At 44.5% G+C, this 14,503-nt stretch overlaps 1 protein-coding gene across 1 annotated transcript; it reads left to right on the forward strand.

Annotated features, from left to right (window-relative positions):
* Window positions 1-742: 742 nt before the first annotated feature.
* On the forward strand, window positions 743-14,248 carry LOC139931137 (transcription initiation factor TFIID subunit 4-like). The gene is made up of 16 exons (XM_071924553.2): window positions 743-977; window positions 1,153-1,974; window positions 2,757-2,911; window positions 3,019-3,138; window positions 4,356-4,511; window positions 4,737-4,859; window positions 5,098-5,187; window positions 6,388-6,615; window positions 7,611-7,746; window positions 8,419-8,533; window positions 10,472-10,641; window positions 10,776-10,906; window positions 11,829-11,954; window positions 12,061-12,117; window positions 12,221-12,340; window positions 12,473-14,248. The coding sequence occupies exons 1-16, from the start codon at window positions 743-745 to the stop codon at window positions 12,638-12,640; spliced, it is 2,952 nt and encodes a 983-aa protein (XP_071780654.2). The 3' UTR covers window positions 12,641-14,248.
* Window positions 14,249-14,503: the final 255 nt, after the last annotated feature.

Below are 14,503 nucleotides of genomic sequence, written 5' to 3' on the forward strand. Positions count from 1 at the left end.
TATCCTAAACTCTGTGGCTCCTCATGAATGGACGGTCTGATATAAATGTATGATGATGTTTGTGTAATACATTTATTTTTATTTTTTGCGGGGGTGAAGAGGTGGGGGTTGTTTCTGTGGGCGGTGTTACTTAGTTCGGGTAGATCCATGTTAGTTTTTTATTTGTATCAGTTTTCTCAGCAGCCTTGGAAGTTAATAGTTTAGGAAGTTTTTCCACACAAAATACACCCTTACAACGTAAGCCTTTCACAGAATACTACAAAACAACTAATTGTCTAAACTGAGCACTGCAATTATCCGCTCTTGTCAGTTATGTCAGTTATTTGACATCCAGGTAGTGTCACTGCGCTGTGGTGAGTGCCGAGGCAACAGCTGCTGTGGGTCCCCTGGAAGAAAAAAAAAATACAACGCAGCCATTTTGAGTCGTCTACTAAAAACTTAAACAGATAAAAAACGTTTCGATGGTGTCCATAAATCTGCAAATACATATTCTGCATCATCAAAACTGTCCCAGAGAGGCTCTTCGCTGTGGCAAAGTCCCACCGAAAGCAGCTCCCTGTCTGGTTTCCTTGTTTTCCTCTGGTGCTGTCTGACAGAGCTGGCACCCTACACTGCAGCTTGCAACCATTTATTCCAAGCTTTATTTCTGGAAGAAACCAATCAGAGCGCCGGGGAAGGCCTCGTCATGAAGGGTACATCCAATCGGCGCATGCGTCTCACGAGCGAGCGTAGCTGGGCAAAGATGGCGGCGGGCTCCGATTTGCTGGATGATGTTTTCTTCAACACAGAGGTGGACGAAAAAGTAGTTAGTGATCTAGTCGGATCTCTGGAGTCTGAGCTTACAGGAGCAGGTCCCGTTAACACCACGACCAGGGTCCAGTCTGCAGCAAATCACGTTGGCAACTCAGCTGTAGGTAGTAATTCCAATGTTCAGGGCAGCAAAATGGGACTTTCACAACAAGAGCTCGCTAAAGCAGGTAAGATAGCTGCCCACTCCGGTTAGCTAACGTTAGCTAATTTTGGTCACGTTGTTCTGCTGATTTTATCTAATTTAGCCGCACTTTTTCTTTTGCGAAACTAATGCTAATCCGTGAGTTGCATTGGAAAACGTTCGCCATTCCCCTTGTTTTTCATGTGTTTCCGCTGCTGTAGGGACAGGAGTGCAAGGAGGTGTCATTAACAGTGCGAGGTCCCACGGTTCAACCATGGATGGAGCAGCCGGGACCACATCAGCGGCGGGATCGAGCATGACAGCCGGACAGAGTCTGTCCAAGACGGGGACGGCTAGTGGTGTTGTTACAGCAGTGCCCGATCCTGCGTCTGGGATCGGGAAACCTGGAGCGACTGGTGTTCAAACTTTGAATGGAAGTAATGTTGTGGTGAACTCTCATATTCCCGGAGGCGCGCCTAGTGACAGCAGCGGCAACAACTCGCTGCCCGCTGTCACTGTTGTCAACAACGGACCTGGCTCTGTGACCAAAGGAACCGCAGCAGTTTTGTCCGTACCATCTAGCACTATTATTCAAACCTCTTCGGCGAATGCGCAGAACGCTGTCACTTCGACTGTGATCTCGTCTCAGCCCTCTCTGAACAGTGTACCCACAGTCACGCTCGTAAGGCCATCTATGCAAACTCCCACTATTACCTCGCAAAGCGGGGGCAACCCCACCACGGGCTTAACATCAGCAGTTGTCAGTGTTACCAGCACCGCTGGTCCAGGCCCCCTAGTCAACAAATTTGAATCTCCAAAAACTATCATTCAGACTACTGCACACGTCGCGGCTCCTAGTGTTGCGACAGGCGCAGCAGCGAAAAGCCCGACTGTTTTGCAAAACGTGCGGACTTCAATACCATCAACACTCGCTGCCGCTTGTCCTGGTGGAATACGAGCTATTGCTCCTCAAGTGTTGGCCCCTCGAATCACCCAGCCACAACCAAGCGCTCCAAACATCCAGAACATCCAGCTTCCCGCAGGTAAGTTTGACAAGTTGGAAAGCTGTCAGCTTGGATGCATTTAGAGTTTTCTTTTGCAAGTTTTGGTGTTGCCTATTAGATGTGAAACAGTGTTGAGTTGAGTTAGGGTTAGGGTTTCAGAGTAAAAAGCGATGCCAAGCAGCACTAACTTTGTTAGGGAACTTGTTGCAGCGTGTCTCAAATTTTATAGCGCTACCAAACTCAAAAGCATTCTTTGTTTTGTTTATCTTAGCTGCTGTTATGTGAATAGGTGGCATGGCGATTTGTGGTTTGAGAGTCCTTGGATACATTTTTCTAAGCTGAGGGGACATTGTATTGACTGTCTGTGGAGGCAAAAAGCAGATTAGAGGTGGACAATGTTCTAATTGCAGGACAGACTCAGTCAGAGCCTTGAGGGACAGTCAGCCGAATTATTTGTCCTATAGCATGTCAAACCATGACAAACTGTTGCAATCTATTAATTCTCCTTCCATTGTCTTGTCAGAGATAACAGCAAGCTATTTACATACTAACAGCTATTTAATGTTTATCTTTAAGTATCTCTCTCTTATCTGATTGTGTTTTTGAGGAGTTGCTTGCAGAGGTTAAGGGCCGGAGTGTGTTCAGATATTAATGAGGGCTGGACTCAGTGTGTGTGTTTCTGGCCTCAGATATTACTCCAAGCTTTACACCTACAGGCTGTCATGCTCAGTACAGAGTGTGAAAGTAATTGGAGAGACTGGCCAGGACAGGCAAGCCATGACCTTTGACCCCTCAACCCCTCTGGCATTTGCCCCTTGCAGGGATGGTCCTGGTTCGCAGTGAGAGCGGGCAGCTGTTGATGATCCACCAGCAGACCTTGGCCCAGATGCAGGCCCAGTCGCAGTCCCAAAGTGCCATGACACCACGACCTGCAGCCCCCACCAGCACTCCACCTGTCCAGATCACCTCTGTACAGGTACCAGCACTGTTGGACACATGGACACACACACACACACACACACAGAAAATGCAGTGATACTCATGCATATTTACATACATTTAATACTCCATTCTGTTCTGAAGGCTCAAGGGGCGTCCCTGCTGGCTCGTCAGGTGACCCCCACTACCATTATCAAGCAAGGCTCCACAGTCCAGACCAGTGTGCAGGCCACCACCACACTGCAGAGGCCTCCTGTTCTGCAGGTAGATGGATACTCTACTTCTGTCATGACTCCGACTGCCAGGCTCTCTACATGTAGATACATGTCATGACCCGTGGCTCGGCATCATGACATGACGCCACAGACTTCCCACCTGTCTAACCACAAATATATGTATGTATTATAAGGAGGGAAGGGCTAGCCGAAAGGTTAGAGAAGCAGACTTGTGACTGCAAGTGTGCCAGTTCGAATCCCTAAAACCACCCCCTCACCTCCACCCCGCCCACACACACACACACACACACACACACACATACGCACAGAGCAACAATTGCCACCGAAAGACATTCAATTCCCAATTCAGGGTATGAATTGGCTTGTAAATCAATAAGGGTCACGCCTCTAACTGGCCGGTAACTTTTCGAGACGACATCATTTGACTGCTTCAGTTATACACGGTGTTTGGTCTTTGCCCGTTCTCAAACTTTGTCCCCGCTGACCACCACACACTCTCTCTGACTGTGAGGAGATCCAATCAAAGCAAAACAATTGCTCGGTATCAAACAGGCTGTTGATTGGCTGCCTGTTACACTGGCTCTAGACACAGTGGTAGCATCTAAACCTGTTGCAAACTTCTCCTTCTGTTTCTGTCTGGATGGTTAATTAGCCTAACGTTGGTTGAGACTTAACGTTATTCCCATGTGGCGACACATAGCAGGTGTGACGCCACCAAAAAGAAAAAATGAAGACGAAGACAAAAAAAAGAGGCGTTATATAAGTGAGTGAGCAAGTTTTACATTAAAACTCTAAATCCGCTAGTCTCTTTATTGAATGTTTCACACAGTACCTGATTGTATACACAAAATAGCACCGAAAACAGGTGGAGGGACCTACTTATATGAAAAAAAAATATTTTGACAGGTACAAATAATTCTTGGCAAGTACATTTTTTATGTATTTATTTTTTTGTTTACCAGCCCTAGGCACTTGAGCCAAAAAAGCTGCGATTGCACTGCTCAGCTCCCAATTGTGCATGTATGTAAATGTACAAATGTCGAGCAGTGTAGTGCTGGAAGAAGAGCATGCATATTTAGCACAGCCCTTCCTTGGGAAAAATAACAGTTAAAAAAAAAAAGATTTTTTGTCTCGGCACAAGTTGAATCCGTTGTGCCCCTAGACCAGACCTGTCAAATTTGTTATCCTGACCCTGTCATTTTCCCTGGTCTCATCCCATGACTGTCTCTCCACTGACTCATATAGAACACCATCATGCTGGGAGGAACTGCCACCACCCCAGGACAGCCGCTAGGGACGCCCACTGCGGTGCAGCCCGGATCTGCAGCCACAGCAGTAACACAGAGGGTCGGGGCCCCCGGGGCCGCTGGGACCCCTATTGCTCCCACGCCTATCACTGCTGTAAGAGACAAGTCCTAACCTTGAATGCTTCTCTCTGTGGTCCATCAGAAGTCCAGTTATGAGCTTCACTGATTCTTAATTGTGCACATTATATCAGAAAAAAAACCCAAATTGTATGTGATTTTAGGATATTGTTGCATTCCGCTTTGCATTTCTGCTTCCAATGTAGTGTGTATATTCAAGAGAAATTGTCATATGGTGTTTTGTGTGTGTGCATGTTTGCAGGAGACGCTGGAGAACGTGAAGAAGTGTAAAAACTTCCTGTCCACGCTGATCAAGCTGGCATCCAGTGGGAAGCAGTCCTCCGAGACCACCGCCAACGTCAAGGAGCTGGTCAAGAGCCTGCTGGTACGTCTTTTTTCTCCTTCTTTCTCTCTCTCTCTTTCTTTTGTTCTATAACTCCCCGCATCTCTCTCACCATCTCTCTGTCACTCTGTCACTACTTTATCTCTGTGGCCTCATTTTTACCATGTGAATCTTCATCTTCTCTTAACCCTCCCCCCCCATATACACACACACACACACACACTTGTCCTGTCAGATTTGTCTACTCTAATCCATTCTCTGTGTATTTATTGCACCACAGGAGGGGAAGATTGAGCCGGAGGATTTCACCAGTAGGTTATACCGGGAGCTCAACTCCTCGCCACAGCCGTATCTTGTGCCTTTCCTTAAGGTGAGACCAATGGCCATCAGCAGGTATTCATGTATAACATGGTTGATGCTGCATGTCCTCACCCCTCAGTGTAAATTCAGTCCTTAGTTGAAATACCTCCGCTCCGCCACGTGAAGTAGATCCTTTCCAAGCGGCAGATTGGATAAGATGCTGCATGTTCAGCTTTTGTGGTCAGGTGGTGCGAGTGAGTGGCGGGACGAGGGTAAACGCTGAGCACAAAGTGCCTGCCATTGAGCCTCAGTGACACAGAACCATCAGAATACTGTCAAAGAGGGAGTATTTGACATGAGAAAGAGAATATACAATATATAAAAACTAATAGTGACAATTTTGCTTCAGCTGTTCCATCTACTTTCCAACAAGCACATCAACTTTATCAGTTTAACCACAATCAAAGTAATTCTTAAAACATATTTATCATTCCCCTTTCTTCCCCAACTATTTGTTGACAAAATGATGACTTAAGCTGTAGCATTGCCCACTAATACAAGACTAAGGAGAAAATTAAAGTAATTGCAGTAAATGGCTCTTCCAATGTTTGCACAGCGAGATGTCCAATTGTTGAAATTGACTTTGTACTCCAAAATATGTTTGAATTGTTACAAAAATGATATGCATTGATAAACCCATTTACATACTGTAGATTAACTGACAGTAGGGTCATTCACCAAAATTGTGGGAATAGGAAAGCAGCACTTTGGATGGGGGGAATTTTTAGATAAAGGATGTTAAACCGCTAGTTTTCTGATAAAGGAAGCATTGGTGTTCCATATGACAAGTTTCTATTTGTAACTGTATAACAAAAAATGGCTTTTACTTAATGTCAGCAAGACATTTGTTCTAGTCCATTTTTAGCCCTGTGACAGCAGGGGCTCTATGGATCACATTGTCGGTCGGTCAGTCAGCCGGTCGCTCTGTTCACCACTTTATGAACACGTGTGCTGCAGGGAGTTAGATAGCAGTCAGAGACCCGAGTTTGATTCCTGGCAGGGACATAATGTCGTGGCGCTGTTAGACTCTTAGTCTTGTTAAGTGTGCGAAGACAAAGTCTTCACACAAACTTGTAAAAGCATTTATCAAGTTCTCATGACAATAATGGACTATTCATTCACATCTCCAAACCAAATGTATCTGGTGTGTTTTTGTCTTTGCCAAACTGAATACAGTTGACCCTTTCTCTCCTTCTGTCTGTGCCACCAGAGAAGTCTCCCAGCGCTGCGTCAGATGACCCCAGACTCTGAAGCCTTCATCCAGCAGAGCCTGCTCCCTCAGCCCAGCCCTCAGCCTGCCGCAGCAGCCTCCGCAGCTCTTACCGCTGTGGTGCTCCGACCCCCCCTCTCCACCGCTGCCACCACCACGACCAGCACTGCCGGGACCAAGGCCGCGGTCATCAGCCTGACTCAGACGCCTCACAGTAAACCTGGCCTGGTAATATCGCAGCTGGGGATTGTTACCTATAAGGGTCTGAGTTTTTTTTTGTCTCCGATACGGATCCGGATTATTAAATATCGAGTATCTGCCGATACCGAGTACTGATTCAATATTTTTTTAATTCATTGAAAAGTTTATTTTTCAACACCACACTTTGTAAAGTAAAGCTTGAAGCAATCCAGTGCGCAGTCAAACCCAACAGTGACATGGGGTAGATGTTTGAACTGCAAATGTCTGACAGATGCAGTTAGTTTCACTACCAACAGTCCAACAGGTGTTCACATACCTTGTTGTACAGTTGTGGAAAGGCAGTGTCTGAGTCGCTCCAAAAGCTCCATTAATCAGCCAAACCCCACATTCTCCACCACCAAGAGGGGCTCGTCATCCAGTGCAATTCATTTTGTTTTGTTTTTTGTTTTTAGCTTTTCGCTGTTGTGGGTTCATTTATCTAGTTATTTCAGCACATCCCCTAATGTTTGCAGCCTAGGCGCAGACTTCTTGTGAGCTGCTATCTGCGAGAGCTCGTTGTACTCCTTCAAATGGTGGTTTCTTCAAAGGCCCGATTAAATTAGTTAGTATTGTAATTAGCTCTGCTGCTGCCACCCCTCCATACACTTGCAAACAGCGCAGTTAGCTGTTTGACTGCTTTCGGTTTCCAGTTTAAAGTAATTCCAGACTGCAGACATGACTGATACTTTTTTATGTCAATTTACATAAATGGATTAATCGGGGGGCGGGGGGGGTTAAATAAATACATTTGCGAATCGGAAGTTAATCGAACAACCTGTTGCCGATACCAATACCTCAAAATTCACCCAGACCAGCTATATATCAGATATAATTACCTGTATCTGAACACCTGTGCTTAGATACTGTGATTGACATGCACTTATAACTGGATACCTCTGTGTGTGAGTTCTGGGTTCTCTTACTTACTTACTTACTGTCCTTCTATTCTCTGTGTTTCTCACCGTCTCTCTGTATGTGTGTAGATAGTACCCCAGCAGCAGGGGACGATGGTGAGGCCTCAGGTGACCCTGGCTCAGTCTCCCATGGTTACGCTCAGAGGACAGCCTCACAGTCGCATCATCATGGGCCAGCCGCAGGTGGTCAAACAGCTGCAGACAGGTGTGTGTGTGTGTGTGTGTGTGTGTGTTCAAGAGACCAGTTTTGCATTCCCACATACTTGTGCAGTCACTTAAAATTCATGTATTTCTTCCACACAGTGGTCTGAATAGCCTGACAGTTAATTGTTTATCATCATTGTTTTTGTATATAAATCTATTATTGATGCTGTAAATGGTTTGCAGCCTGTGTGGCTGCTAGCCTCCCAGTGTGAGCTAGTTTCCCATTGGGCCGCTGTGGGACAAACTCAGAGGCTGAACAATGGCAATGAAGGAGGTCGCTGACAGAAATGGTCAGGCAGAAATGTATTGGCTCTGTCTGAGCATGGCTGCTATTAGCGAGTGGGGACGGCAGTAATGTGATAAGTGCTGCTGTGTTCGCTGTCCTGGCTCTCTGTCCATCATGTCTGGTCTGGCGCCCCGTCACTGTGTACAGTATGGAAACACTGCCATCTTGTGGTTACTGTTTATAGCTGCAGGTCACTCATATTGTACAGGGCTGACAAATGTGATTCTAAACCACTAGAAATTTGAATTATGTAATAACCGATGTCTTTAACTGTATACCATTCATTACATCTCAGTCAATAATTGAAAACTGAATTTGCTTCTTTCCATCTTCTGTGTGTGTGTGTGTGTGTGTGTGTGTGTGTGTGTGTGTGTGTGTGTGTGTTAGTTCCAGTGGTGAAGCAGACTTTGGCTCCAGGTGCTAAAGGAGTACTGGCAGCTCAGTCCGCTCTCACTGCTGCTCAGAAGAACAAGCTGAAGGAAGCGGGAGGAGGGACCTTCAGGTCTGTCTCACATCTGCAGTCAGAAACTGTAACTCCTGAATGCTTTAAGATACAGAGTTCATATTAATACCACCCTTGTGTTATGTGAAGACAAGTATGTTGACATAGAAATATTTGCTAATTAATGCATTAATTAGCAAACTGCTTAATGAATGACCTCATTACCATAACTGTTTATGTTAAATATATCATGGTGATTATGGCGGGACGTTAGGCAGCTCAAGTGCCTCTTGGTCTGGTTTGTTTCACCTCACACGTGTGCCAGATGGGCAGAGTTTGCCACATAGAACAATACAGCAGGTGCTGGAAAGTTTAGACACTCACAAGAAAGTCAGTTGGCATACTTCTGATTGACAACATGCTTGACACTATCTGATGAGTCTTGATGCAGTAAACCCCACGCATCTAGTACCTCAAACCGGCTTAAACAAACCTGGAGAATGATTTGTACGTTATATGGCCCAGGTCTGTATATTGAATATTGTACACAGTCAGAGAGTTTTGTTGAAATGAAATATTGAAATAGCATGTGACCTGGGCAAGTCTTGCACATGTTCATCTGCCAATTTTTACTGAAGGTACTTTCTTAATACTTACTTTCTTAAATTCTGTTCTTTTCCTTTGAATTGTGTACAGAAAAAAAACTAGGCCTGGTTGCGATTCAGTCTAGACTACCCTCTCTAATATAGGGAGTAATAAAGGGAGTAATTTCCTCAATTAGTGCTGTTAAAGTAATCTACAAAAAGGTAATTAACTCAATGTAATGTGAAGGTGCTCATGAAGAAAGGGTGCAAATGCAGGGCAACAGAGGAAGTCTAAAGCACTTGTCTTTAGGCACTCATGTGCAAAGACAAAAGAATTTAGAAAGTTTAAAAGGCCTTTATTTAGAATGGGATATCTATCAGTAAAATAGCCACCAGTTTCAACCATTCCAAATAAAGCAAAGAATTAACTTTGCATTCCAGTTTCATCTGTTTCTTACAGACTACTCTCAGGACAAACAAACATCTGACTTTCAAATGAGAAAAATAAACAAGAATTCATTTAAATAGGTCAAACCCGTCAACCTCTCTCTCTCTCTCTCTCTCTCTCTCTCTCTCTCTCTCTCTCTCTCTCTCTCTCTCTCTCTCTCTCTCTCTCTCTCTCTCTCTCTCTCTCTCTCTCTCTCTCTCTCTCTCTCACACAGACACACACACACACACACACACACACAAATACTTCTAAAATAATGTTAGTTAACCATCCAGGCAGCGGAGAAACAAAGTTTGTAGTTTAGACGCTACCGCTTTGTGTAGATCAGCCTAACAGGCAGCCAATCAGGAGCCTGATTGATATGGATACCTTGTTTTGCTTTGATTTGATTTGCTCACATCACAGTCAGAGAGAAAGTATGGTGGTTAGTTTTAAAACAGGCAAAGACCATAGACGGTATATAACCGAGGCATTCAAATGATATTGTCGTACCCAGTGTGTTGGATGATACAATTTGGATTGATACATTTTACCGGTCTTTGGGGCTTGGCGGGTGTAAAGTGCTCCCAAGTGTTTGCTCTCTCAAACTGACATTTTTTTCACCCACTTGCTTTACTTTTAAATGTTTCTGTAATTTGTATAGCCTTACATTTGGGGGAAAAGAACAAAACTGGAGGTATAAAATGTTTCATGGGCACCAAGGATAATGAGACTTGACTGGGTCGAAATTACATTATTTCCTGTAGGTTTTTTGTAGATGTGTTGGGTGGGGGTAATTTTGTTCTGAGACCCAGGTTCGCTCCTGGATCCATTCCAGGATCAGTACCGTAGACGAATGGCTCTTATTTGTGTATTTATGTCGTTCATGTCTGACCCTATGACTTTTAAACTCATTTCTCACATTTATCATATGACCTCTGATTCTTTTTTCCAATTATGAGGCTCATCAGCTTTTATTTCATCCAGGGATGATGATGACATCAACGATGTGGCCTCCATGGCAGGAGTCAACTTGTCAGAGGAGAGCGCTCGTATCCTAGCAACCAACTCTGAGCTTGTTGGCACAGTGACCCGATCCTGTAAGGACGAGGCCTTCCTCTCCACCTCCTTACTCACCCGAAGAGCTCTGGAGATTGGTGAGACGCATGCACACGCACACACACACACACACACACACAAACCTTTGAAAGACATGCACAACAAGTACTTGTTTTGGAAAGTATACCCTGTCACACCCTGTCTGACTCTGACACTCCCCCTGTTGTGACAGGCAAGAAGTTTGGTGTCAGCGAGTTGGGCCCAGAAGTGATCAACTTCATTTCCCACGCTACACAGCAGCGGCTACAAAACCTGCTGGAAAAAGTGTCAGAAGCAGCGCAGCAGAAAAACACAACGTTCAAGGTGAGACAGAACTGTTTCAGTTTGAGAGCGGGTGAGAACCATTGCCATTTAGTCTTTAGTCAGTCTTTAGTCTCTACCATACATTAGAAGACATTTAGTCTGACACACTCACATTTAACAACAATCTGACATTTTAAGATTCTGTTAAGACTGAGAATCATTCAGCATCACACATTAAAAGACTTGGTAGTAGTTCCTTGCTTGCATCACGCAGGTTTTCAGCACATGTGAAGGATTATACAGGCTCAAAACACTGATAATGGACTATGATGTTTGAGTGTGAATGAAGCTACAACATCCCCCTCCTCCACCATCTACACACACACACACACACACACACACAACACAAACCACACCTACACAACACGCAGAGAGAGAGAGATAAAGAGAGAGATAAATGTAGGTAGGTCGGTACTCTCGTTCTCTCCACAGCTCCACCAGTTTCTCCTCCAGTTCGTCGGTCCAACAGAACTGTGACTTGCGCTTCCCCGCCGGCATCGCCGTGTTCACTACTCTGTCTGTAGAGCCTTGTCACCTGTCACTACAGGTGCGGATGTCAGCCAAAGACAGCGCACCTATTGGCTGTTGAGCGTGTAGAGTTATAAATTGCGTCATCGACCGTCACACACCTTTTGAGCCAAGACTGAAGACTTAAGATAATATTAAACATGTTTGATTTTGTCGTAACGGTCAAGACGAGAAAAAGACTGCATTAGGATGACGGCTCCGGCTGAGTTTTCACATAACGACTGTTGTGACAGGAGCGCGCAGCAACTGCCGTGATTTTATTCAGCCTGAAAATTTGTCTAAAACCGTGAAATCGCTTCACATAATCGTCCAGTGTAAGGTCAACGTAAGTCTTTTTCCGGCCCTGTTGTATTTTTCTGTCCTTGCTTACGCCCTCCATCCATCCCTCCTTCAGGAGGACGAGCGGCATGAGCAGGTCAGCGATGTGCGGGCCCAACTCAAATTCTTTGAGCAGCTGGACCAGATGGAGAAGCAAAGGAAGGAAGAGCAAGAGAGGGAGATCCTCATGAAGGCTGCCAAGGTAACCAACACTTAAGAAATCAGCCACCCATCCATAAACTGAACATGTTATTGGTGCCATCTAGTGCCCGTCTTGAATTTTTAAAATGTCCCCTGTGTTACTGCAGTCTCGGTCACGGCAAGAGGACCCGGAGCAACTTCGACTCAAGCAGAAGGCCAAAGAGGTGAGCGTATGCTAACAAAAGCATAGACTGCTGTGACTGCTTTGTGAAGTTTGTGAGCGAGTGAGATTGACTCCTAACCTGTGTGTTTTTGCCTGTATTCCAGATGCAGCAGCAGGAGCTGGCTCAGATCAGGCAGAGAGAAGCCAACCTAACGGCACTGGCAGCCATCGGCCCGAGGAAAAAACGGAAAATGGACTCTCCTGTTAGCGGTGCCAGCGCAGAGGTGCTGAGCATGTTACCATTTCCCACAGACAAGTGGTGCTATTTTTGAACTGGTTAAACTTTGCAAAGAAACAAGATGAAATGTTAAATAGTGTGTTTTTCTTTGTCTTGCTTCCTCCCCTTCACCCTCCAGGGCTCGGGGTCCGGCTCCTCCCAGCCCGGAGGCTCCAGCGGAGGGGGCTCCAGGCAGTTTATGCGGCAGCGCATCACCAGGGTCAACCTCAGGGACCTGCTCTTCTGCCTGGAGAACGAGAGGGGGACCAGTCACTCGCACCTGCTCTATAAAGGCTTCCTCAAATAGCACACGCATTAAAATAACCAGCTTCACTCAATGGCGTCAAGGAAGGAGAGTTGACCATCGACTCAGGCCCTTTCCGCTGATACTTTGATGACTCACCGCTGAATGATGAGAGACCTCTGTCTAAGGGAAGAGAGATAACTGGAACACCGGAGAGGTATCAGCTTTTCCAGCCTCCTAAAGCACAGGCCTTTTGTATTTTGGACACAGAGATGGAGCGGAAAGCGAGACTCGGCCCTGCTTTCAGTGTGCCTCCCAGCTCCGTTTGCTCTGTAGAGACTAGTTGCACCCGACCACACCTCACCTCACACACACTGCCCCTCGCTGCCCAGACGCAAAACATCTTTAGCTGAATTGGCAAGTAAAGATTTGGGAACCTGGTCATTGCAAGGACATCAATATTCTAGCAGAAAATCAGTGTGAAACACACATTTTAGTTACATGCTGATGAGTGTGCAGCATTTAGGTGTGACTGCCTGATTTTACAATACTGCAGTAATGCTAATTTTGAACATCTAAACATTCGAGGTGAAACACTTTAGGTGAAATGCAAAGACAACCATGATGATTTTAGTTCTTAGCAGACAAGATTTTAATTTATCATGCATTTGTAGTATATTTTAGCACAATTTTAATGCCTGTGGATGGTTTTACCCAGATTAATAGTCCTGTCATCTGCTGAGTTGCCTTCTTGCCAAATTAAGCCATATGAATCATAATTGTCTAACATTGTGATCAGTCTAATCGAAGTAACTTCATCTCCCCATCAGTTCTCTTCCAGGTTTGTAGGATGTGTGTTTTTCTGTTTTGTTGTGTGCTTTATTTGTTTGACTTGGCTTGATTGGAAACGAAATGATTATTTATATGTCATATATTGTGTATAATGTAATCACCAATGTATTGGTATTTGACCTCGGGCCACTGTAGCATTCTTACTGTGAGTGTTCCTGACACCTGTCAATCACAGGCAGACCAGGATGAAGGAATGGTTGAGAACGTGTTAAAAGAAAAGAATACTTTTGGAGAAACAAATCGCAATAGTTCGTTGTTGATTGCAGTCATTTCAGTGAAAGAGACTTTTTTCGAGTAGTTGGATGTCCACATTTTGATATTTATGACTGGAGGGAGGCCATATGGGGAAACATGGGGATGAAATGCAGAATAAGGATTGCGCTTTGACAGATCAGCTTTCTAAAATTAGTTGGTCAGACGGACGTACCCACTTTATAACTTTTTATATTTTTAGTGCACATACTAATTTTGTTCTTTATACCTTTTTGTCATTATTTTATGAAAGAATGTCTATTGGCAAATTTTATTACTGTAAATACTTTGGTTTGTTATTTGTAGGTTTATCAGTTGAGGATAATTTCACATTGGGCAAATTTGTCTCTCAAGAATAATCTTGATCACTGCTTATCAATCAGTATTGATACCATTGCCCAATTAACTGTTACACACCTTTCTCTGGATTCATGCATTTTTTTTATATAACACATGCAAAGTGGAGACACAGAAATATATGTACCAATATCTTGTAAATTTTGCACAGCCACTTGTTGATATGTAAATATTCTAATTAAAAAAGGTTTTTAATTGCTATTGTTTTATAAAGGATTGAGAGAGAATGATCTCCATTAAAAAGAAAAAAAAATCTTGTGTTTTGTCTTAATTGGTGGAGCGATGATTGCTCTTCAAGTCCTCGTAGCTCACTTTGAAGCCCAGAATACTAATTAAGGCCACAGGCAGTGTTGAAATTGTCAACATTCTCTTATTCCTGTGTGGGAGTACCACTCCATTTAAGAATTTACATGTTATTTCTATGGCCTATGTCAGCTCTATTTGTGAGCACAAATCACTATGTCC

Source organism: Centroberyx gerrardi, chromosome 14 (genome assembly GCF_048128805.1).
Source record: "Centroberyx gerrardi isolate f3 chromosome 14, fCenGer3.hap1.cur.20231027, whole genome shotgun sequence".
NCBI lineage: Eukaryota > Metazoa > Chordata > Actinopteri > Beryciformes > Berycidae > Centroberyx > Centroberyx gerrardi.